The sequence below is a fragment of the Rhinopithecus roxellana genome, chromosome 8, assembly GCF_007565055.1.
Source record: "Rhinopithecus roxellana isolate Shanxi Qingling chromosome 8, ASM756505v1, whole genome shotgun sequence".
Lineage (NCBI taxonomy): Eukaryota > Metazoa > Chordata > Mammalia > Primates > Cercopithecidae > Rhinopithecus > Rhinopithecus roxellana.
Window position 1 is genome coordinate 45,805,340 of NC_044556.1, and position 25,179 is coordinate 45,830,518.

The window sequence follows — 25,179 nt, forward strand, 5'->3', positions numbered from 1 at the left end:
CATGCAGTTACTCATCTACCTCCAGTGCTGCTGGGTCTATCTCTATGTAATCACAGGACTCTACCTCTGTCTCTTCCAAATGAGACACAATGCGGCCAAGCTTAGGGATCCTACAAGGTCACTGCTCCAGAGAGGGTCAAAGCTAAAGTTAGGGGCTGCCTCCTATAATCACGACTCAGACCACAGAGCTGAGCTGCTTCTAATACCTCTCTAAATGCCACGAAGTCCTCCTATCATGGCATTTGGGATGTTTGGACCACACCTCCCACATGTGGATAACAGGGTGCCCATCTTCCAAGAAGCACTACAATTTTGTTCTTTCATCACCCCTGAAAAGTGAAAGGAAACCAGACCAGGAGGTCACATTAACATAATTTATTAAATTCGCCATACAAAGAATATGCCACAGACAACAATATCAGAATGGGAAGAAGCATGGAGATTACCTGCTCTGACCCCCTCATTTTACAAATGAGGGAACTCCCTGAAGTCCCAGGGCATTGTTATGGACAAAGCCAGAATGTGAGCCCAGTCTTGAGACACAGAAACACAGACTTAAGGCTTCTGGTTGTGAGCCACATAGAGCCTAAACACTTAATCCACATTTGTTTTGAATTTTTCTGATTCCTATAGTACCACACTCTGATGCCTATCTACTTCTCAAGGCTGTAGGAAGAGCCCTACAGAAAAACACCATGGGCCGGGCGCAGTGGCTCAAGCCATCTCCAGTCAGCTCAGCACTTTGGGAGGCCGAGGCGGGTGGATCACCTGAGGTCAGGAGTTCAAGACCAGCCTGGCCAACATGGTGAAACCCTGTCTCTACCAAAAATACAAAAATCAGCCAGGCGTGGTGGCATGCCTATAGTCCCAGCTACTCGGGAGGCTGAGGCAGGAGAATCGCTTAAATCTGGGAGGCAGAGGTTGCAGTGAGCCGAGATCGTGCTACTGCATTTCAGCCTGGGTGACAGAGTGAGACTCTGTCTCAAAAAAAAAAAAAAAAAAGACAAGAAAAAAAGAAAAACAATAAAAAAAAGAAAACCATGATGACCTGCAGGGTCATTCAGAGCCAGAATAAAAGACCAATTATGGAGCAAGGAGTTCGGAAGGGCTAGTGAAGAGCTCATCTGGGCCCCAGAAGAGTCCTGATTGCCCTTTTTCTCCAAACAACATATACTCTGACCCCAAAGCCTCAGGGAAAGTGTACTCACCTTCCTGAGCTGCAGATCAAGTTTGAAAGAGAAAGGGAGAAGAAACGGGCAGAGGAAAGAGAAAGATTTATAATAGTGTCACTCTGACAGCTTTCCCAATTTCAAGCAAATCCAAACATTGCAAGAGAAGGCTATAGAACTCTGGTATTGTATCAATCATGAGATGTAAGCAAAACCACCAATAACTTAGCAAAATAAATACAAAGAGGATTTTGCTGGGACTGGTGGAACCCAGTGAAAACAGTTTTTAGGCTCTGGGTCAAGAAGACTGAGGTGTGCCTGGTGGTGCACCTTAGGGAAAATCCCTAAAGAGACTCTGGGAGTTTTCACAGTAGAGAGAAGTCACACATAACTGTCTGTAGCCCTAGAGATTTTTTCTGCAAAAGGCTACTCCCTGAATGTACATTCCCTACTCCCCAGAAAGACACCACCACCCAAAGCTTAGGTTCACTGGCTCTCACCAGGCCTCGCCAGGTAACCCCACTATCTGTCTGCAGGAGGCCAGGTCAGCGTAGGCTGCAGGTGGAGCAAGTAGAAAAACAAACAGTTTGTTGCTAAAAACTGAGCTGTGTTTGTGGAAGGAACTTCATTCCCCCAGGACACTCTCCAATCACTCTGGACATCTGTGTCTCCAGCTTTTAGGGCTGAGGCAAATCTTGTCAACTCTCCAATCTGATGAAGGCCTGGCTTATAGGGCAGCCAGAGTCCAGTCTACAACAGAAGGGAGGCTCTCTACAGAGAAAAATAGTCGCTGTAGGAATATAGATACTGCCCTGTCCTGCTCGCAGGACAATGTCTTCCAAAGGGCTGCAGTTGCCTTGAATAGGTGCTCATGCTCTGTCTGCCCAGCATAGAGTGGCCAGGAGCTTGGGAATGGTGAGACACAGGAGCCCTAAGTCCTAGGTGCAGCCAGGGGACAGCCAGAAAGTCAAAGTCAGCGCTAACAGCCAACAGGGGCGGTGGGCTTCTCCGAGGCAGAGGCAGCAGCAATGGCAGCATCCATCTCCAGGCAGCTCAGGTTTCTACCACTCGGATGACAGGCATGGGCTTCGGGCTGGGGGGCTTGGATATCCTAATACTGAAAAGAAGGTTGGAAACACTGAGTTGTGCTGGGAACAGCTGTGTTGTGGCCCACCCTTCACAGAGCCTGTGGAATCTTCACATTTGCCTCTGGAATCTTACACTGCAGTGCCGGCTGATCACTTGGGTTCCAAGTGCTTTAAAATGGTAATCATTCAGTGACATCTAAGAGAAGATTTGGGGGATGATACATGTGTCTTGTAGCAAGGGTGAAGAAAAGAGAGGGGCAGTTAAACAACTGAGAAGTGCATATAGCTGTGATTCTCGATTTTGTCAAGATCACGGGTCCTTTTCTGAATCTCTTAGAGGCAAAATACCCTCTCCCTAGAAATATGCAAACATTATAAATACATTTTGCATACCATTTCAGGTGGTTCATGCACCTCTAGAAGCCATTCATGGACCTCCTTGGGCTTGTGGTAACAGGTTCTACCCTAATTGGGTTAGAAAATGGTTCTGGCAAACAACGGGTTAGATTAGAGACTGAGGGAGGAAAGTTGGATCTAAAGGGGCCTTTTTCTTGCCTGAGCACTAAATGTTCCACATAGTTCTGTCCCTCCTTCCCCCCTCCTCCCTGGCCCCATTCTATCTAACGCGCTCACTCACCTGCCCGGGTTCTCTGTCTTGGCCCGGGCCTGGGTGCTGAAGTTGCCGTGACTGATTTGTTTTTCTATCAGGTGTTCCATCCGGTCGTGCATCTCTAAATTCTGTAACACAAGCTTAGGGGTTAGAGTTGGCCTTTTTCTGGTTTCCCAGGTGTCACATTCACCTAGTGCATTCTGGTCTCTCCGCCTGTGTTTGTGCTGCTGTTGCCTCTACCCCCACGTGTGCCACCACCTGGATACTGTCTTGCCTCGTCTTCGTTACTATAGATTGCACTTGTCCTCCAATACCTGCTCCTCTGTAACTCTGTACAACACTGACAGACTGATGGTTTCCTATATATCCTCTACATACAGTTCTTTTTTTTTTTTTTTTTTTTTGAGATAGGGTCCCACGCTGTTGCCCAGGCTGGAGTGCAGTGGCGTGATTATAGCTCACTGCAGCCTCGACCTCCTGGGTTCAAGTGATCCTCTCCCTTAAATCTCCCAAGTAACTGGGCTACAGATGCATGCCACCGCATCTGGCTAATTAAAACAAATTTTCTTTTTCAGAGACAACGTCTCACTATGTTGCCTAGGTCTTGAACTCCTGGCCTCGAGCTACCCTCCCGCCTCAACCTCCCTAAGTGCTGGTATTACAGGCATGAGCCACTGCACCTGGCCCCTATATATAATTTTTTGTCCTCAGTTGAGATACTCACTTGCCTTTGTTGATATGCTATTCTATAAAGCATTCTTTGGTCTTTTTAAAAATACACATTTTATCTCTGACTATAGACTGCAAACTCCCTAAAGATAACCCTTTCTCCCATTTATCTCCCTCACTACAAGGGTCTTCACAGAGTGTTTGCAAAGTGATCTTCGGGTAGTCAACAGATAGGTAGGGCCCTGTGGCAAAGTGGAAATTAGACTAGGAGGGCAACTCGTTAGGTAATCTAGCCCTGGAAAAGACTCCATCTATATGAATGCCTCCTCCTCCTTCACAGCCCAGCACCACTGCCAGCTCCTTTGCAAAGCCTGGAGGGTCAGAATTAGCCAGCGTGCAGCCATGGCATGTGGCTTGCACCCGGATGACATGTCAATTGAAGGTGGGGTGGAGGGGGTCATCTCATCATTGTTAGCAGCTTCCTGAAGGTTCTCAGAAAATGTTTACTCAACTGAACTGAAAGTCAACCAGCCACCCTAGGTATTCACTTCAGAGCAGCAGCGAGACATGACAAAGACCCCTCCATAACCTCTGTCTCCCTTATGACCACCTTCTCTTCAAGAGCCCCGTTCCCCTGCTGGGCTGCCCAGCACACACACCTCCGCCTCCAGATAGGCAATTTTCTCCTTGAGCTCCTGGATGGTGGCGTCCTTTGACTGGATCACAGCTTTTGAATTCTGTAGCTGCAAAGGTGTGGGAGACACTGGAGCTCATTTTGCAATGACTCATTACGCACTCACCAGACTTTTCACCCCAGCTGCTGGGGAAGCCAGCAGAGCCCTGCAACTCCATATGACTTCATTAGCTTTTCTACAAAGGCTTCCTTTCAGTCGATATTAAACTCTTGATTATCCCAGGGGCGGGAGTGAGGAGTGTGTGAGGGGAATACCACCCTGAGAATCCAAAATAATGAATGACTCAAAACCCATTCCATTTGGTTTTGGAAAATACAAATTATTTTTTCATTCGAGACATATTTATTGAGTACTTACTACATGACAGACTCTGTTCTAGATAATGGAAAATAGCAGTAAATAAAACAGACACTAATGGAGCTGACATGAAGCACATAGGACCTCCCAACCTCCCAGTTATGGAGCTTTAGGCTCCCAAAACAATTCTGCAAATCGACAAATCCTTAGTATGCTACCCTCAAGCTCAGGTGGGGTAAGGCAGGAAAGCAGCCATGAGGCTCAAAGACTGATAATCTGTACAGAAAACAGAGTTTATTATGACTCAACTACTCATTTACCCACACTCTTCACAGAGTATATGAGAAATTAACCTTTTCCTTCCTTTCCTATTGGAAAGCAGAGGCCAAATGGCAAACAAACAAAATAGTAGGGGAAAGATGGGAGAAAAGCAAAGCCTAATAACCCGAACCCTGGTAATTGGTAGCTATAAATGTTTGACATGGGAAATGCATGAATATAAGTCAAGCTCCCTAGGAAACAAATAAGAGCATAGACTTGGGGTGACCTCCCCGAGGGCAGGTTATAAACCAACCCAGCTTACCTGCTCTATCATTTGCCGGACTTTCCGCTGCTGGCTCTTGAGCATGTCATCCAAGTGGTGGATCTTCTCCCGCAACCCAGCCACTTCCTTTTCCAGGGTAGCAGCCCTGGGGATAAAGACCAGAAGGCTGAAGCAAGGGAATAAGATGACTTCTTTACCCAGTCACAGGAAGAGCCTTGAGCTTGGGAGGTTCCCATTAATATGATTCCCTTTGCCTGATTCGCCAGTAGGCTGCCCTGAAAAGTAGGTGGTGGGTACCTTAGAACATCACATTGGAAGCACTGAGGTCAGGAGTTCAAGATCAGCCTGGCCAACATGGTGAAACTCCATCTCCACTAAAAATATTAAAATTAGCCAAGTGTGGTGGCATGTGCCTGTAGTCCCAGCTACTCAGGAGGCTGAGGCACGAGAATTGCTTGAACCCAGGAGGCAGAGGTTGCAGTGAGCCAAGATGGTACCACTGCACTCCAGCCTGGCCACAGAACAAGACTTTGTCCCGCAAAAAAAAAAGAACATCACATTGGAAGCATCATCAGGGATCACCTAGTCCAAGTGAGGAAACTGAGGCTCGGAAGGTTAGAAGGGATAAGTCATTCTGGAAAACTCTGGAGGGTAGATCTAGAAGCAACAGGTAGATGGTTCCAGGGAAGCCATTTTTATATTAACATAGGAAAGACTTTCTCAGTATTAAAGCTGTCAGAAAGTGGGCAGTCTCATGTGTAATAAACTCTTCATTACTGGAAAGATTCAAGTAGAAGCTAATATCTTCCCCACCCCACCTTTCTTTTTTTTTTTTGGAGACAGGGTCTCACTCTGTAGCCCAGGCTGGAGTGCAGTAATGCAAACATGGCTCACTGCCGGGTTGACCTCCTGGGCTCAAGCAATCCTCCTACCTCAGTCTCCCATGTAGCTGGGACTACAGGCACATGCCACCACACCTGGCTAATTAAAATTTTTTTTGGTAGCGACAGAGCCTCACCATGTTGGCCAGGCTGATCTCGAACATTTTTTTTTTCTTTTTTTTGAGACGGAGTCTCGCTCTGTCACCCAGGCTGGAGTGCAGTAGCGTGATCTAGGCTCACTGCAACCTCCACCTACCGGGTTCATGCCATTATCCTGCCTCAGCCTCCTGAGTAGCTGGGATGACAGGCGCCAGCCACCACACCTGGCTAATTTTTTTTTTTTTTTTTTTTGGATTTTTAGTAGAGACGGGGTTTCACTATGTTAGCCAGGATGGTCTTGATCTCCTGACCTTGTGATCCACCCACCTCGGCCTCCCAAAGTGCTGGGATTACAGGTGTGAGCCACCGCACCCAGCCTCGAACTCTTAAACTCAAGCAATCCTCCCGTCTCTGCCTCCCAATGTGCTAGGATTACAGGTGTGAGCCACCATGCCCAGCTGGAGCTGGGATTATTACACTCAACACCATCAAGCTGTTGGCAGGGATTTGGAGGAGGGAGACAGGATTGCTCCTTAAAGCCTCTTCACACAATTTTGTTTCTAGGTCTCCTGATTCCCAAACCACTGTTGCTTCCTTTGCATCTTCTAAGCAGACTGAGCCAAGATCCCCCAAAGGGCTGTGTAAAATAATAAGAAATATATAATGGGTCTCTGTCCCGGTTCCTGACATACAGCTCCTATGTTTTGTTATAATATTTGGTCACATTCCCTGGTTCCTGAGCCTTGGAATCTCCAAGACTGATGAGTGTCTTTCTGTATGCGAATAATGACTGGTGGCTGGGGTCCCTGGATAGCTTCAGGACGGGTCTAGTCAAAAGACCAAGGCAGGATTAAAGGGTTGAAACTTTCAGCCCCATAACTCCCACTAACGTCTGGGAAAGGGACAGGGATAGGAGCTAGAGACTAAACTAATCACCAGTGGCCAATAATTTAATCAGTCATGCCTATGTGATGAACCTCTGTAAGAACCCAAAACAAAGGGGTTCAGAGCTTCCAGCTTGGTTAATGCATCCACATGCTGACCTTGCCCTATGTACCTCATCTGTCTGTTCATTTGAATCCTTTATCATAACCCAGTAATAATAAGTGAAATGTTGGCCAGGTGCAGTGGCTCACGAATATAATCCCAGCACTCTGGGAAGGCGAGGTGGGAAGACTGCTTGAGCCCAGGAGTTCGAGACCAGCCTGGGCAACATGGCAAGACCCTGTCTCAATGAAAAAATTTTTAAATTAAAAAATAAGTAGGCCCGGCGTGGTGGCTCACACTTGTAATCCCATGACTTTGGGAGGCCAAGGCAGACAGACTGCCTGAGGTCAGGAGTTCAAGACCAGCCTGGCCAACATGGTGAAACTCCATCTCTACTAAAAATACAAAAAATTAGCCAGGCGTGGTGGCACACGCCTGTAGTCCTAGCTACTCAGGAGGCTGAGGCAGGAGAATCACCTGAATCTGGGAGGCGGAGGTTGCAGTGAGCTGAGATTGCACCACTGCACTCCAGCCTGGGCAACAGAGTGAGACTCGGTCTCGAAAAAATAAATAAATAAATAAGGAAAATGTTTCCTTGAGTTCTATGACAGCAAACCCGTTACAGCAAGTTATCAAACCTGAAAAGAGGATATGGGAACCTCCAATTTATAGCCAAGTTGGACAGAAGTGTAGGTACCCTAGAACCCACTACTTGTGACTGGCATCTGAAGTAGGGGCAGTCTTGCAGGACTGGCCCTTAACCTGTGGCTGTGCACTAACTCTGGGTTATCTCAGAATTGAATTAAAGTGTAGGGTACCCAGCTGGTATCAACTGAGAATTGGAGAAGTGCTTGATATGGAAAACCCATATATTTGGTGTAAGAAGCATTATGAGTAGAGTAACAGTCTTCTTTTAGTCAGGTTACTTGGGAGAGTATCCTGGGGTCTGGGCCCCTGAAGAATCCATCACTCCCCAGTTCTGCCTGAGGAAGCTGACAAGTGCATGCTGCTTGGGGTACCACGCAACCTGAGCTACCCCTTATCCTTCCTAAACTCCAGGCATTCTAAATTTCCACTTTCAGCTCTCCAATGCCCTACTTCTCAGACTCCTTTTATGTAGAAATCAGCACGTACTTGACACAGCTGTCACTGCCATTCCCAAGCCCTGGCTTCCGATTATCTAGCCCTTTTGTCTCTCTTGCTCTGCCCATGCGCACCTACCCACCGAGGAAGGAGTGCTGATTAATTCTGATATTAATTCTGATACAAAGTCCAGTCAGAAAGGAGGCTACAATATGACATGTGTATGACATGCCAGGAAGGTCAAATCTAGGTTATCCTAAAGGAGAGAAAATGCCTCCAGAAGACTGAGGGGCCCTAAAGGGCAAGAATTTTGTCTGTTCTTGGAATTCCTTAAAAGGCCCTTTAGAAAATGTCTTGTTGAACTAAAAAAGGTCCACCTTATACAATGAAGATCAAACCAAATATGCTGATGTTAAATGTGATTTACCATTTGAGGTCTTATTTATTAATTGCCAACAGCATAATTTCCAAATTCCTGAAGATCTAGAAGGCACACTCTTTGCTCTGTAGGTTTCATTGGTTGTCCAGGGCCTCTGCTTTCCTCTGATCAGAGGGAATTTGCAAAACCCTCTCACCTTGGAAGTAGAAAGGATCTCAGTGATCACCTATGGGACTCTGCTGACACGTGGTTCTCAGTTTCTATCTGCATTGCTTCAAGTAACAGGAAGCTCAGTATCTCCTCATGAAGCTGCTCATTCCATTTTTCATCAGCATGACTGTTAATCAATTCTACCCTCAAACAGTTTACAGTCAGTTTTTGTTTCAGCGGGGAGGAAACGAAGGCATAACATATCCACTGCACTAATCTGGGGAATGACACACAGCAACACCAGATGCTCCACCAGCTCTTGCTTGCCCTTGGCTCTAAAACTGTGAAAGCCTTTTCTTTAGATTATTACCCCATGGAAAATGAACTCCCTGGAGATGGCAGCCTCCCAAATGGTATCTCTTGGGTGGGGCTCCACCCTGAGCAAGCTCATGGTGAGTCAGAGCTGGAAGATCTGACATCAGCACCAGCTTCCTCCCCAGACCAGGCCACCACAGGAGCGACAGGCTGCATGGCCCGCCCTCCCCTCCCTGCAACCCAACTTCACCGTGAACAAGAGCCAAGCCCTTACTTTTCTCGTTCTGCTTGGCAGTCAGCATTGTTGCTCCGAAGTTCCTCTAGGGCCACCTCCCCTTCCCTGACTTTCGCCAGTAAGGCCTGATGCTCCTGGGTGGGCCACAAAAGAAAATCTAGGATGAGAAGATGGCAAGTTTCTGTGTTTGGGGTGAGATGGGTGCCAGGCTGGGACTTAGCCCCTGCTGGGCCTGGACAGCTGCCAAAGAGCAGCAAGATGAGCTGGTTTGATGGGGCACCCTCCCTTGACGAGGAGAACCCTTCCCACTCTCACTCAGCCTCACCCAGCTGCCCTGAGGCAAAACCCAGCTCTGCATCATGCAGGCCCACCCGCCAGCTATGGCTGCCAGTCCCTGAGAAACCAAGACTTCAAAAGGGGCATCTGTACAGGAAACTAATGTGGAAATAGGATCAACGCTAGTTACGGGGAGGTTAATTCCTTGAAGGCTAAAATATATTTGAAGGGATCTGCCAAAGGAAGCTGTGAAGTGTGCTTTTCTGGAGACGCTTGGAAAAGAAGGGTCTCGGCAACCGTTTCAATCCACCCACAGGCCCCTTCCAGCCCAGGAGTCCAGGCAATGACAAGCAAGATCCCCCAATTACCGTCTCCATCCCTAGTAAGCGCCTCTGCAGCTCTCCAACTTCTGCCTCTTTCTGCTCCACTCTGTCCTCCTCTCTCTGAAGGGCCGCATTACTCTGTTCTGCTTCTCTCTGGTACCGGCTGAGTGTGACCTAAAACACGGAACAGGAATATGTTAAATGGTGTGGAAAAAAGAGCAAACATGAAAAAAACCTTAGAAAAGAACCCAGGAAGCTGGGTGGCTCTGGAGCCATGACAGGAGAAAGCTGGTGACACTGATGGGCACACCACCACCTCCCCTTCGCTGTGCAGGACCACCTCAGCACTCCAGCAGTGTAAGTCTATTTCCAGGGTTAACTGGCTCACAGTTGACTGAGGTCCACTTTAAAGTGACACCTGGAACCCACAAGCACCACTTTTCAGATAGGTGACTCCTTCAACATCCCCATGAACCCTCCACCACCACCCAAGCTTAACCCAATGTTGTGGCTTTTCTACAAATTCAAAAGCAAATAATCCCAGGGAGGATACCTCCAGCTCCTTCCTTCTGTCTCCTCAACACTCCCACCCTCACTTCCAGCAATAGAGCCCACATACAACAGCCAAAATGGCACCTGGAAGGGCTACTAAGCATCAGGAAGAATTTGTCTTATTTATTTATTTATTTATTTTTTGAGACAGAGTTTCACTCTTGTTGCCCAGGCTGGGGTACAATGGCGCGATCTCGGCTCACTACAAACTCTGCCTCCCGGGTTCAAGTGATTCTCCTGCCTCAGCCTCCCAAGTAGCTGGGATTATAGGCATGTGCCACCACGCCCAGCTAATTTTGTATTTTTAGTAGAGACAAGGTTTCTCCATGTTGGTCAGGCTGGTCTCGAATTCCTGACCTCAGGTGATCCACCCGTTTTGGCCTCCCAAAGTGATGGGATTACAGGCGTGAGCCACCGCGACCAGACAAATTTGTCTTTTATCAGAGATGAGAAACCAATTTAGAGAGGACAGAAGCAGAATATTAGAATGAGAAAGCAAAGAACTTGCCTCCTTTCTTCCACCTTACGTCTTTCCAACTCCTACTCATCCTCCAGGTCTCACTTAGATGACCCTTCTTCCAGAGAGCCTGGGGGAGGAGCCCTTCCTTCGTGTGCCCAGGGAGAGGACACACAAGGAACACACGGCCTTCCCTCTCATAGCATTGAACAGATTTTGCCCAGTCACTGTGTGCACCCTGAAGTAGACTGTCAGTGTCCTGATGGCACAGACTGAGCACCATTACACTTCTAGAGCTCCCACAATACCTCATATGCAGTAACTACTCAATAAAATCATGAGTGGAACTGATGTTCATCTAATCCAACCCTCTCCTTTAACAAGTAAAGGTCAACTGACCTGCTCAAGGTTACCCAGCTAGGGAATGACAGCCAGTGCTAGGACCCAGATACTTCACCATCCATTTCAGTGCTTCCCAGGTACCTCACACTGACTGCTCATCATTTATTTAAAAAGAATCCAGGTAACTTCTGGAAAGCCTAGCAGCCAGCCCTGGGAAAACAGAACATCAGCAGCCAGTTTATCCGGCCCTTCCCAAGGTCAGAATTGGGAAGGAGAAAGTACAGCACAGAGTGGTGTGTGATGGGATGTGTCTATGCTACACACCAGCCCTGTCCAGAGCAAACTCACTCTCACTGCAAATCCTTCTTGACAGCAAGCAGCCAGTAGAACAGGAAACCCGTGCTTAATGGCAAGTTATTTTCATGGTAATTGATCATCTTGCCCTTCCTACCCCGAGGTTCAGAAAACTAGACCAGGGAGTCCAATTCACTAGGAGAGACTGAGACAAGCCTTCAAATGACCCATATTAACCTGAAACAGGCCATCCCCATAGGCAGGAACTTAAAAGTAAGGCCTTTCATTTCTGTATATAAATAAACACTGCACCGAGGTTGATGTGAGCTCAAGCACAGTGTTAACAAGGCCATGGTCCGATTCTTGCACCCCACTGTCGGAGCAAAAGGTTAAAAAAAAATATGGACTCCCCTTCCACATTTGACTCCGTAGCTCCAGCCAACCCTGCCCCCGAGGGAACCTCTTAATTATAAAAAGGTTGCCAACCTAGCCCAACAGTGGGAATGACCCAAGGAGCACCTCCTTTTTCAAAAAAAAATTACTCATGTATTATATTATTTTTTAGACAAGGTCTCAATCTGTTGCCCACCGAGAGTGCAGTGGCTCAATCATAGCTCACTGCAGCCTCCACCTCCTGGGCTCCAAAGATCCTCCCACCTCAGCCTTCCAAGTACCTGGAGCCACAGGCTTGCTCCACCACACCGGGCTAATTTTTTTATTTTTGTAGAGATGAGATCTATGTTGGCCAGACTGGTCTCAAACTCCTGGGCTCAAGGATCCTCCTGCCTCAGCCTCCTGAGGGATTACAGGTGTGAGCCACAGCGCCCAGCAAGAAGCATCTCCTACTGCAGGTGGTGCTGCATACTATGGGGTTAAGAAAAATAAACCCTTCTAAATTCTGGACAGTGGGTTACAGCTGTCAGGGTACTTTTGCTCAGGCTCTGAAATCCAGAGCAGCAGACTCCTCCATGTGTGATTAAAACCAACAAGTATTTCTGTTAATTTCCACAACTTCATAATGCCTCTCAATGCAGAATTTTTTTTCCCAAAATTCACAACCTGGTCAGTGCTAGAGTCTCAACCTTACTTTCCTCCTGTTTTGTTTGGAAAAGGTAGGAAACAGCTGGTCACCAACTGATACATCACCAACTAAATTATACAAATTGTGGAATCTGAAATAGATGCAACATACCCCTTCACCACACAGCTCCTTTGTTCTGAGATGACAAACTAATTTTAATATTACCCTAAGTCCAAGCTATTTACAATAGGAAAATCTCCTTGTTAAACTGATTGCTAAGAAAAATATAGACAATTTTATATTTCTAAAACCCTTCAGAATAATCAAGTGCCCTCATATATATTACCTCACTCGATCTACACAACAAACTTGTAAAGTGTATTTCATTAACCCTTTTTCCAAAAGTTGAAACAGATGCTCAGAGAGGTTAAACTACTTGTTCTAATAAGACTTCGGCTAACACAGTTTATCATCCTTGGTGCCCTTCCTCCTCACCCCCAAGCCTCCTCTCAAAAATTCTCCTTCTAAGTTCCATGAAAATGAAGAGTTCAGGCTGGCGTTTCTCTTTTTACCAGCTCCCAGCATGCCTAGGCAGGATATAACCCTATCATAACATATTTATGACACAAAGAATATGTTACTTGTGGAAGAACAAAGGCAAGTAACAAATGGTTAACCTCACACAGAGCAGCTGGAAAACTGCCCATAGGCCAGGTGTGGTGGCTCATGTCTGTAATCCCCACACTTTGGGAGGCCGAGGCACGCAGACTGCTTGAGCCTAGGAGTTTGAGACCAGCCTGGACAACATGACAAGACCCTGTCTCTACAAAAAACACAAAAATTAGACAAGCATGGTGGTGTGCACCTGTTGTCCCAGCTACTCAGGAGGCTGAGGTGGGACATGGCTTGAGTCCGGGAGGTGGAGGTTGCATTGAGCTGAGATTGTGCCACTGCACTCAAGCCTGGCAACAGAGTGGGACCCTGCCAATAAAGGAAAGAAAGAAAGGAAAGAAAGGAAGGGAAGGGAAGGGAAGGGAGGAAGGGAGGAAGGGAGGAAGGGAAGGGAAGGAAGGGAAGGGAAGGGAAGGGAAGGGAAGGGAGGGAGGGAGGGAGGGAGGGAGGGAGGGAGGGAGGGAGGGAGGAAGGAAGGAAGGAAGGAAGGAAGGAAGGAAGGAAGGAAGGAAGGAAGGAAGGAAGGAAGGAAGGAGACTGCACATGTACCTTGTTTTATACTCAAAGGATTTTCTAGAAAACATGGAAGACCTCACATATAGTAGGGGGCTTTACTCTCCATTTATAGACTTCTGTACTATAACAGTAATTAATATACTCATTCCAGGCCGGGCGTGGTGGCTCATACCTGTAATCCCAGCACTTTGGGAGGCTGAGGCAGGCGGATCACAAGGTCAGGAGATCGAGACCAGCCTGGCCAACATGGTGAAACCCAGTCTCTAATAAAAACACAAAAATTAGCTGGGCATGGCGGCGCGTGCCTGTAATCCCAGCTACTTGGGAGGCTGAGGCAGGAGAATCGCTTGAACCTGGGAGGCGAAAGTTGCAGTGAGCCAAGATTGCACCACTGCACTCCAGCTTGGTGGCAGAGTGAAAAAAAGATACTCATCCTAGATCACAAAGCTCTGCAAAGCTGAGTCTAGAGCCCAAATCCTCCAACTCGATGGGTGCAGTTCTTTCTACAACAACACAGATTTAGTCACTCATCCAGTCCACGTTTATGAAGCACCTATCTAATACCAGGTATTGCGCCACACACTAGGGATGTGGGGGTGACATGCCAACAGCAGTCCTTGCCTGCACAGAGTCTCAAGAGCCCAGGGATTCTTACCACGACACGGACAGAAATGACTTCTGAATCACTGGCTGCCCCAGATGGGCACCACCCTCAAATTCATCAGAGCAGAGAATCCCAAGCTGACCTCTGAACTATGGGCCGGCCTTGGACAGTAAACAGTATAAACGTCCAGGAGAGGGAGAAGCAGACAAGTGTTCCAGGCCTCACAGTCTTGCTTTCCAGTTTGTGGCACTCAGCCAGAGAGACAGGAAGTCCAAGCTGAGACATCACTGGCACCTGTGTTCACCAGCCCATCCCTTAGGGCACCTTCTCCCCAAATCCCAAATCTCACCTCAAAAGCGACACGGTCTGACTGGTGTTGCCGCTCGGCCTCCTGAAGCTTAGCCAGTAAGTTCTGCACAGTCTTCCTCAAGCTGTCAACATCCTCATTTATACAGGTGTCCACCTACAGCCAGAGCAAGGAAGGGAAGAGGAAGCCATCAAGTTTCTGACTCAGTAAGAAAAGGTCCCCTCCCAGGCACACACTGGTTTGGACCATCTCATCCAGACCACCCTCACAAAAGAACTGTCATCACACAAGGGGAGAGTTACCTTAGGCAGCCAGGAATTCTGAGTTATTCAATGAAACACTGTCCTTTCATACCGTAAAGAACTCTGCTAGCCTCAAAACACCCAACTATTTAGGACATGCTCAGTAGTATTTCACTTATGTATCCACTGATTGATTTCTTGGCGAATATGTGGATGCTGTCTCTAGGTGTGTGTCCTGTTTCCCTCTATCCGCCTACAACTCTCTGAGAGCAGAGACCATGTTCCCCTTGGACCACAGTTCCCATAGGACAGGGACTATGTCACACCCATCACAAAGGGAGTGGTCCAAAAGCACATCCTTTACCATTCTCAGCTTTTGGCACTGAGAGCAGCATATAAAGGGTTACTGATGGAGGGACAGGTTTATGGCAAAAGCATGCAATGAGTCCAGGAATCCGATTCGATGTGGAAAACGGTGTCTCATCGAGATAACTGCTCAGTCTCTCCCAGACACACCCAACCGTGGGCTGGTGGTTAGGGATGAGCTAACACGTAGGGTCTCGCCCCCGTCTCTGCTGCACAGGCACCAGACACTTCGATTACAAACTCCCTGTGAGTCTGACAGAAAAATCTCTCCCAATCTTGCACAGTGGGAAGCAGCAACGCCTTCAAACCAGAGCTCAGAGCTCTCGGCTGGGAGGAGGGAGACAGGGTCCCAGTCTCTGCATTATAATCCTGTGGGTGACAATGAAGAAATGAAGTCCTGTGGGCCTTCATTTCTTTATCCGTGAGGCAGTAAGTACACTCCCTACCACACCCTGCCTTACAGGCTGCCTCAAAACTAGGTAAGATAACATCCGGTACAGCTTTGAGCTTGTGAGAAGAAAGAGGCCAAACAGATATTACCAGGTATTATTGTAATTTGTTGCCAACAATGTATTTGCCAAATATGGTGATTCAAAAGAAGGAGAAAATCCAAGCTGCACATCTAAAGCAAGTGGTTAGAATCACAGCATTCCAAATCTAGATGTCATAAGTTATCCAGTCAGTTTCCCTAAATCCTCACCTGAGCCAATGGGCAGGTGAAAATGTTTTAAAAGGCTCCTGGAACACAACTATTATGCACTTATTTCAAAGAGTGTTCTCATAAGGCTGTTTAATAACATGGAAAACTTTCATGAAAATATTATTTCATCATGTGATATAATATGAAGCAAAAAAGTAAGTTATAAAACTACGTGTAGAGGCAGAAGCAATGAACTAGATTTTAATACAGCAATTTAGATAGATCCTAAAAAACATGGTACCAGGGAAAACAAGAACAAGCTACTGGGTAGGCTGAGGTGGGAGGACTGCTTGAAGAAGATATAGCACAAGTTCATCACGTATATTGAAACATTTTACAGGCATATTTAAAGCCATATATTGAATTCATTAGAGTGAGTGCCTCTTGCAGGAGGTGGAGAGGCAAAAAAACCAAAAAACAAGAACTAAAACCAGTGAAAGGTCTTGACAGGACCCACGAGGATGATGTGCCATGAACTAATGGGTGGGTCTGATTCAACCTATACCTGAGGGCCAAAAACACCGAATGCCAAAACATACCCAACTAAAGAAACAAAAAAAAAAAACAATTATAAAGACATGCTACATACTGTACAATGTGAATATTATAAATATATATTTGCATTCAGGGAAAGATGAAATTTCACTGTGGTTTTTCCCTGAGTAGATTACAAGTGACATTTTTTTCTTCTTTCACTTTCCTGTGTTTCTGAATTTTCCAAATTTTCTACAGTATGAAAGTTTTGTATTATATAATCACAAAAAAACACAATAACACACTTTTTAAAAATACAGTCATGGTGGCCGGGTGCAGTGGCCCATGCCTATAATCCTAACACTTTGGGAGGCTGAGGTGGGTGGATCACCTGAGGTCAGGAGTTCGAGACCAGCTTGGCCAACATGGTGAAACCCCATCTATACTAAAAATACAAACATTAGCCAGGCGTGGTGGCTCATGCCTGTAGTTCTAGCTACTCAGGAGGCTAAGGCACGAGAATTGCTAGAACCCAGGAGGCGGAGGTTGCAGTGAGCCGAGATCATACCACTGCACTGCATCCTGGGTGACAGAGTGAGACTCTGTCAGTCAATCAGTCAATCGATCAAGTACAGCCATGGAAGGAAATGCTACATAGTTATTCAAAAGAATGAGGTAGATCTATTATGTACTGACATGGAAAGAAGGTTATAATATACTCTTTAGTTAAAAAAAAAAAGCAAGCAAAGAAAAATGTATTTACCATCCTATAGTTGAGAAAAGCACATATATATTATATACATATATTTATGTATATATGGTATGTATATAACATATACATGATATTTAAATATGGTTGTCTATGCATATAAAAATATTCTAGAATACTGGCACTCAACTTTAGCTAAACATTAGTATGACCTGAAGAGCTCTTAAAAGTCCTGATGCCCAGGCCACTTATTGGAACAATGAAATGACAAGCTCTAGGGATGGGACCCAGGCATCATATCCTTTAAAGCTTGCAAGGTCATTCCAGTGAGCAGCTGAGGCTGAGAAGCACTGCCCTAGAAAGATCCACCCACTTCAATCTGTTAACAGTGGATACTTGTAAGGAGTGAGATTGGGGAAGGAGAATTTCCACTCTTTATATTTCTCTGTTGTTTGAATTTTTATGTCAACTACTACTCTTGTATTTAATGAGAGAGAGAGAGAAAGCAATAAACAAAAGGATGGGGAGGAGGCAATCCTGCCCCTGGCTAAGCAGAGCCACTGTTGTGTCCTCTGTTACCCACCTCAGGTGGGCTGCTGTACAGGGCCGTGGGACTCTGACTAAAGCCATTTGGCTTTTCTAGCACCACCTGTTCAAAGAAAAATAAAATTGGTAGTTAAAACAGATGAAAGCAAACAACTTTGAACATTATTCTCCTAACACTCAAATCTTAGAGAAGGACAGGGAGAGAGAGAGGAAGGTGAAAGGGAGGCAGGGAGAGAGAAAAAGACAGGGAGGGAGAAAAAGGAAGGAATTAAGAAAGGAAAAGAGGAAGAGGGAAGGAAGGGAAAGAAAAAAAGATTCCTAGTGTTCCCTGAGAAAATAGAACCAAGAGAGGGTGGAGAAATGTGTGTGGCCTTGAAAGGGAACACCCTAGCCTTGTAGGGAGGATGAAAAAAAACCTCAGGCTAAAACCTTTCAGCAGATAGAAAAGTATGTGTAGTTCATTATTCTTAGCCAGGGAATAAGTGCAGCTGCCTGCCACAAACAAAGAGTTTCCCTTGCCCCCAGGGATCCTGGCAAAGTTTGACAAAGCAAAAACTACAAAGGGAAGCCCTTTTTAAATTATTTCTGACCCAAAGCCTGATTATTCATCATATGACAGCTGGTTTGTGCAAACAAGGGGGCTGGACTTTGGGCCAGTCTCTGTGCACATTAGGTTCTTCTGCCACCTGACAAAGGAGCTCCCACCAGCCAGATGTGAGCTCAGGCACTGAAAGGCCTGCCTTCAGCCAAAGCAAAAATTAGGAAATGTTCCACCACACAAGTGCATGTGCAAGACAAAGAACTTTCCTTGCACCAGCTGCTGGGCTGCTGTTCCCCTCAAGGGAACGAAGGCAGGGGCTGCTGCTGGAGCAAGACACCCTGCCCGAACCAAAATGCAAATTAAAGATACAACTCAGAATCTAAAGGATGAGGGCAAAGTCACAAAGAGACAGCTCTGTTCTCCTGAGGGCATTTCTATCCTCGAGTTTTGGAAAAACTGAAAAGCAGGATCCCAGGATTATCCATCCCAGGAAAGACTTATCCAATCTGTTCAGTCTAACAAACATTTACTGATGCCTTCTACATCCCAGACCTGGGGAGAGAGGGAGGGTGAGGATACAGACACGGGATGGGGGTGGGGTGAACTCCTAACCTTGAGGAGCTTCCCATCCCAGGTTAGACATAACTATATACAAGATTAATAACAGGCTAGGGCACGGACTTCAATTCACACTACAGGTGCCACCCAAACTAAGCAAGATCAGCTTATGAGAAGTGTGGATTTACAGGTGACTGTCTGCTTTATAAAATTCCATTATTATAGGAAGCTTGATCACAGAATCCTTATAGATAAGAGGCTTTGCTAACAACTGATGATATTTAATTTGTATAAGTTCAATTTCTGTACAGTGTTTCAGGAGCAGGTGTACTTATGCTTAAGCTGACATGTGTAAATGTAACTGCTCATCAGCTGGAGAGTCCTAACCAGATTGTGAGTGCTCCAGAGAAGCCAGCATCACCTCTATTTTCTCCATTCCTGGCAGAGATGCTAGATTCAGCACACACTGGGTAATTGGTAAATGAGACTGCCTGGCACAACCCCACCTCCTCGGTGGGGACCCAACCATGGACCATTTCCTATTACCTGTATCTCCTGTCGATGGAGAGAATCTCCTAGGTCCCTGTCAAGCTTGCTACTTATATCCTCCCGGAGCTTCTGTAGGCAGTTCCTGGCCTGGGAGGGGAGGGGAAGAAACTTGAGCTTTAGGGTAGAGAAGAGAGCACGCCAACTCACCCAACTCTGTGCACCATCCCCGGCCTGTACTACGAGTCAGGCACTGTCCTAACTACTGGCCGTAGGATGGAGAGAGATGCCCTGGTCAAGTGGGGCTACAGCTGACATTCTTTTTGGGGAGACACACACAACACAAAAGACAAATAAGTAAAATGTGTAATATGTTATATGGGCATAAGTGCCAATGAGAAACATGAGCCAGGAAGGGAGTGAAGAAATTATGTGAAAAGTTGGCTGGTAATTTTCGATAGGTGGCTGGGGACAGTGCTAGGCACATAGTACTTAAGTATCCGTGGATTAATGGATCAGGTATGAAGGGTCAAAAGTTATATATCTGACACACAGGAGGGCATGGCGGCATTTCAGAGGCATAAAGGAAAAAGAAGCGGAAAAACCAGAATCCACAAAAGAAGACAGCCAAAAAAAAATGTGAGATTTAGAGAAATGACCTAGGCACTGCGTGAGAGGGAAGGGGTGCCCACCTCCTGGATGTACTGGACCTCACTCTTCAGCTGGTTAATATTCTTCTCATGAATCATCTTGTCTCCAGACCTCCCCTTCAAGTACACCTGAAATAAGAACACTATTTAGTTAAGAAACCTCAAATTAAATTAACTATACAAAAATAGGCAGCTTCATATAGTGCTGGTGGGAGGATAAATTGTTACCGCCAATTTACTGGGTGGAATGTGGTGATTCGGATTAGAAGACCTAAAAATATATTTACCTTTTGGTCTATCAATTCTACTTCTGGAAATTTACCCTAATGCAGTAAATTTAGCTAAATGCTCTATAGCTATATTGGCATAAACACTCACATATACACAGTCATGCATCACTTAATCATAGCAACACATTCTGAGGGATGCATCATTAGGCGATTTCATCCTTGTACAAACATCACAGAGTGTACACACACAAACCTAGATGGCATGGCCTCCTACAGCCCTAGGTTGTACGGTGTACCCTATTGTTCCCAGGCTACAGACAAACCTGCACAGCATGTTAGTGTACTGAATACTGTAGGTGATTATCACACAATGGTAATGTATCTAAACCTAGAAAAAATACAGTGAAAATGGAGTATGATAATCTTATGGGACCACTGTTGTCTATGCAGTCCATCACTGACCGAAATGTTGTTATGCAGCACATAACTGTACTGTAACTGAGTCAATCATATGGTATGGGATTTATATCTCAAAAAGCTGTTTTATTAAAAAAAAAGAGAAATAACAAAAATCATTTTATTTTTAAAAAAATAAGTTCCATCAGCCAGGTGGGGTGGTGCACACCTATAATACCAGCATTTTGGGAGGTTGAGGCAGGACGATTGCTTGAGCCCAGGAGTTGGAGACCAGCTCAGGCAACAAGGTGAGATTGTCTCTACAAAACTAAAAACATATAAATAAATAAATAAGTTCCATCAGGATGAGCCAGGCGCGGTGGCTCAAGCCTGTAATCCCAGCACTTTGGGAGGCCGAGACGGGCGGATCACGAGGTCAGGAGATCGAGACCATCCTGGCTAACACGGTGAAACCCCATCTCTACTAAAAAATACAAAACACTAGCCGGGCGAGGTGGCGGGCACCTGTAGTCCCAGCTACTGGGAGGCTGAGGCAGGAGAATGGCATAAACCCGGGAGGCGGAGCTTGCAGTGAGCTGAGAACCGGCTACTGCACTCCAGCCCGGGCAACAGAGTGAGACTCCGTCTCAAAAAAAAAAAAAAAAAAAAAAAGTTCCATCAGGATGAACCCATTATAGGAAAATAGTAAGTTCCATAAACACACCTCCTACCTGTCTCCACAACCTCCAGCAGCAAAACATGGTCAGTGGATAGGCCCCTAGTAAGGTCATCCAGTACAGCCCCTTGCCTGGGGCCAGGCCGCACCAAAGTTGCTAACAGGCAGACTGTAGTCTCCTGGTATTAATTAAGATGTTTCTAGGAGATTGCCAGGAACTAGCAGCTCAGGTCTGGTTCCTTCCATCAAACCACAAGCTCCCTTTGGCAACAACATCAACTGCTCCCTCTCACATACGTGCAGGGAGGAAGAGGACAGGGAGAAAAGTTGGAGGTGAACTAAGCTTACCTTAATGATCTCCTCATGTCCATCATGGGACTCCACCAGTTCTGAAGCCAGAGAATGACCAGTGGAGTGGCCGGACACCATGGCATAGGTCTTCCTTCCCGCCTGGCCGAAGAGAGACAAGACAGAGAAAGAGATGGCTCAGAAATCACATGGCAAGCCCAGAACTCCTGCCCCTCAACTAATGCAGAAGACCTGTTTCTCAAAAGACTTGAAGGGTTAGTCTGACTTTCCTCTCCAAAAACTCATTTCAGAACCTCTAACACAAGCCACACAGCAGCAAGAACACCGGCCAGGGAAAACTGGCAGAAATAGCAGCTTAGTTTTAATTTTAGTGGGGGACTCCTCCTGCCCCAAAGCAGTGCACAAGGCTGAGGCAAGCTGGATGTTGCTGAAAGGAGAGGCTCCCACGCTCGCGTCACCAGAGTCGGCTCCAGGCAGTACTAGGGTAAGAGGCCAGCAGCAAGGAAGCACTGGTGTGGGGAGGGGGCCTTGCCCACCAGAATTCCGCAGTACCTTCTGGGCTATGTGTTCAAGTTCATCTCCTGTCAGTTCACCCTGAAGAGTCAGCCTGAGAATGTCCACGCTGCCCTAATAATGACAATGACAGCAACAATAACCCCTCGCCTTTACAGTCTACAGGTACGAAGTGCTACCAGTACAGGGTGCTTCTGCCAGCCCTGTGGAGCGGGCCTTGTCATCACCACTTCACAGACTAGGAAAAGAAGTCCAGGGAGGCAACATTACCTTGCCCAAAATCAGGTGTTTGGGGTGGTGACTCTGGGACCATCTGACAGTCCTTTCTTTCACAACAAGGACTACATGGCACACTGCTCTGTACGGCCTCAGCAGGGCTACCCTGGTTCTTGGACAACAGGGAACACATTGCATGCACTCTTCTTTCGCTAGTTGTAGAGAGGTCATTCCTGGACTGCTCATCCTTAATCCAGAATTTCTGCTCCTGACAACCAGCCAGCAAGTTATTGATGCACTTTATAAGACTAGCACATTCTCGCCGGGCTCGGTGGCTCAAGTCTGTAATCCCAGCACTTTGGGAGGCCGAGATGGGCGGATCACGAGGTCAGGAGATCGAGACCATCCTGGCTAACATGGTGAAACCCCGTCTCTACTAAAAAATACAAAAAACTAGCCGGGCGAGGTGGCGGGCGCCTGTAGTCCCAGCTACTCGGGAGGCTGAGGCAGGAGAATGGCTTGAATCCGGGAGGCGGAGCTTGCAGTGAGCTGAGATCCGGCCACTGCACTCCAGCCTGGGCGACAGAGCGAGACTCCGTCTCAAAAAAAAAAAAAAAAAGACTAGCACATTCTTCCTGAACTAAACTATAAGAAAATACCTGAATTCAAACTCCCATTTCTATAAGCCACATGGAAATTATCCAAGTGAAAGCAGACAAGATAACAGGTATTCATCTAGAGATCAGCCTAATTCAAAGAATGAAGCAGGTTTTCTTTCATAAGTCAAATAAGTGTGTGCGTGTGTGTGTGTGTGTGTGTCTGCAGCCTCGACCTCCCAGGCTTAAGTGATTCACCCTCCCAAGTAGCTGGGACTATAGGTGCACCAATATGCCCATCTAATTTTTGTATTTTTTGTAGAGATGAAGTTTTGCCATGTTGCCCGGGCTTCAAAGAAGGTTTTTTTAAAAAAAAAGGCTGGGCACGGTGGCTCAAGCCTATAATCCCAGCACTTTGGGCAGGTGGATCACGAGGTCAGGAGATCGAGACTATCCTGGCTAACACAGAGAAATCCCGTCTCTTCTAAAAAATACAAAAACAAAATTAGCCGGGCTTGGTGGCAGGCGCCTGTAGTCCCAGCTACTCAGGAGGCTGAGGCAGGAGAGTGGCGTGAACCCGGGAGGCAGAGCTTGCAGTGAGCTGAGATCCGGCCACTGCACTCCAGCCCGGGCGACACAGTAAGACTCCGTCTCAAAAACAAAACAAAACAAAAACAAACAAACAAACACACACAACACTTTGTGGGGAAAATTAAAAACCTGAAAGGAAAAAACGTGGTAGGAGGGAAAACTCGGGGCCTGCAGATTGGGAAGATTATAACATTGAAAGAAGACTAACAAGGCAGAGTAGATCGCCTGTACTATGCATGGAGGTGAATGAGGGGCTTAGCCATTATGGATCTCTGGTTCACACTGGAAAAATAAGGAGTTGGACCAAGTATATCTCAGGTTCCTTCTGGATTCCATTCTGTGACAGCATGAGGATGAAGCATATGCCTCTCCCAGACAATGAAGAGAAATAGGTGCTGGGCTACCCAAGAATGAAAGTGATCTTGCCGGGCGCGGTGGCTCAAGCCTGTAATCCCAGCACTTTGGGAGGCCGAGACGGGCGGATCACGAGGTCAGCAGATCGAGACCATCCTGGCTAACTCAGTGAAACCCCGTCTCTACCAAAAAATACAAAAAAACTAGCCGGGCGAGGTGGCGGGCGCCTGTAGTCCCAGCTACTCGGGAGGCTGAGGCAGGAGAATGGCGGAAACCCAGGAGGCAGAGCTTGCAGTGAGCTGAGATCCGGCCACTGCAGTCCAGCCTGGGAGACAGAGCTAGACTCCGTCTCAAAAAAAAAAAAAAAAAAAAAAAAAAAAAAAAAGAAAGTGATTTTGAGGTCATTTAGAACCCTCTTAACCTTCCAAATGTCTGGAGAAGATAACCTTCCAACTTTGCGGAGAAGAAATCAGTCTTTGGTGAGATACTTAACTCTTGGTGTATTTATCTATAAAATGGGTATATTACCATCCAACTGAGGATTGTTTGTTTGTTTGAGATGGAGTCTTGCTCTTGTCTCCCAGGCTGGGGTGCAGTGACACGATCTCGGCTCACTGCAGCCTCCGCCTCCTGGGCTCAAGCAATTCTCCTGCCTCAGCCTCCCAAGTAGCTGGGATTACAGGCACCTGCCACCACACCTGGCTAATTTTTGTATTTTTAGTAGACACGGGGTTTCACCACGTTGGCCAGGCTGGTCTTGACCTCCTGACTTTGTGATCCTTCTGCCTCAGCCTCCCAAAGTGCTGGGATTACAGGCATGAGCCACTGTGCCCAGCCCCCAGCTGAGGGTTTTTTTGTTGACTATTACTTGAAAATGTTGCCAGGTGTGGTGGCTCATGCCTGTAATCCCAGCATTTTGGGAGGCCGAGGTGGAAGGATCACCTGAGGTCAGGAGTTCGAGACCAGCCTGGCCAACATGGTGAAACCCCATCTCTACTAAAAATACAAAAAAATTAGCTAGGCATGGTGGTGGGCGCCTGTAATCCCAGCTGCTCAGGAGGCTGAGGCAGGAGAATCGCTTGAACCAGGGAGGTGGAGGCTGCAGTGAACTGAGATCGCACTACTGCACTCCAGCCTGGACAACAGAGCGAGATGCCGTCAAAGAAAGAAAAGAAAAGAGAAGAGAAGAGAAGAGAAGAGAAGAGAAGAGAAGAGAAGAGAAGAGAAGAGAAGAGAAGAGAAGAGAAGAGAAGAGAAGAGAAGAGAAGAGAAAGAAAGAAAATGAGAAAATGTATGGAGGTTACTCTCTGCCAAACAGGAGGGTAGCACTGAAACATCAGCATCCTCCTACTTCTTGGAGTGAATCCAAATGTACGAAAGACAGAAGACACTGTCACAATGGCCCTTAAACCTTCCCAACCCTAACAAAGTAGCTGGTTTTATGAAAACACTTAATTCCTA

At 46.6% G+C, this 25,179-nt stretch overlaps 1 protein-coding gene across 5 annotated transcripts in view; it reads right to left on the reverse strand.

Annotated features, from left to right (window-relative positions):
• Positions 1-360: 360 nt before the first annotated feature.
• The window catches only part of TUFT1 (tuftelin 1), a 44,891-nt gene continuing 20,072 nt past the window's right edge, over positions 361-25,179 (reverse strand). The window contains exons 2-13 of one of the 5 annotated variants that reach the window (XM_010387156.2): positions 22,001-22,075; positions 21,488-21,589; positions 19,880-19,966; positions 19,248-19,337; positions 17,640-17,705; positions 14,608-14,721; positions 9,846-9,974; positions 9,241-9,335; positions 5,112-5,217; positions 4,196-4,279; positions 2,895-2,995; positions 361-2,286 (exon numbers count right to left, since the gene is read on the reverse strand). In XM_010387156.2, coding sequence (XP_010385458.1) covers positions 2,223-2,286; positions 2,895-2,995; positions 4,196-4,279; positions 5,112-5,217; positions 9,241-9,335; positions 9,846-9,974; positions 14,608-14,721; positions 17,640-17,705; positions 19,248-19,337; positions 19,880-19,966; positions 21,488-21,589; positions 22,001-22,075 — 1,113 coding nt within the window. In that variant the 3' untranslated portion in view covers positions 361-2,222. The remainder of the gene's footprint in view (positions 2,287-2,894; positions 2,996-4,195; positions 4,280-5,111; positions 5,218-9,240; positions 9,336-9,845; positions 9,975-14,607; positions 14,722-17,639; positions 17,706-19,247; positions 19,338-19,879; positions 19,967-21,487; positions 21,590-22,000; positions 22,076-25,179) is intronic. The other 4 variants (XM_010387153.2, XM_030936418.1, XM_030936417.1 and 1 more) reach the window with 4 other exon arrangements.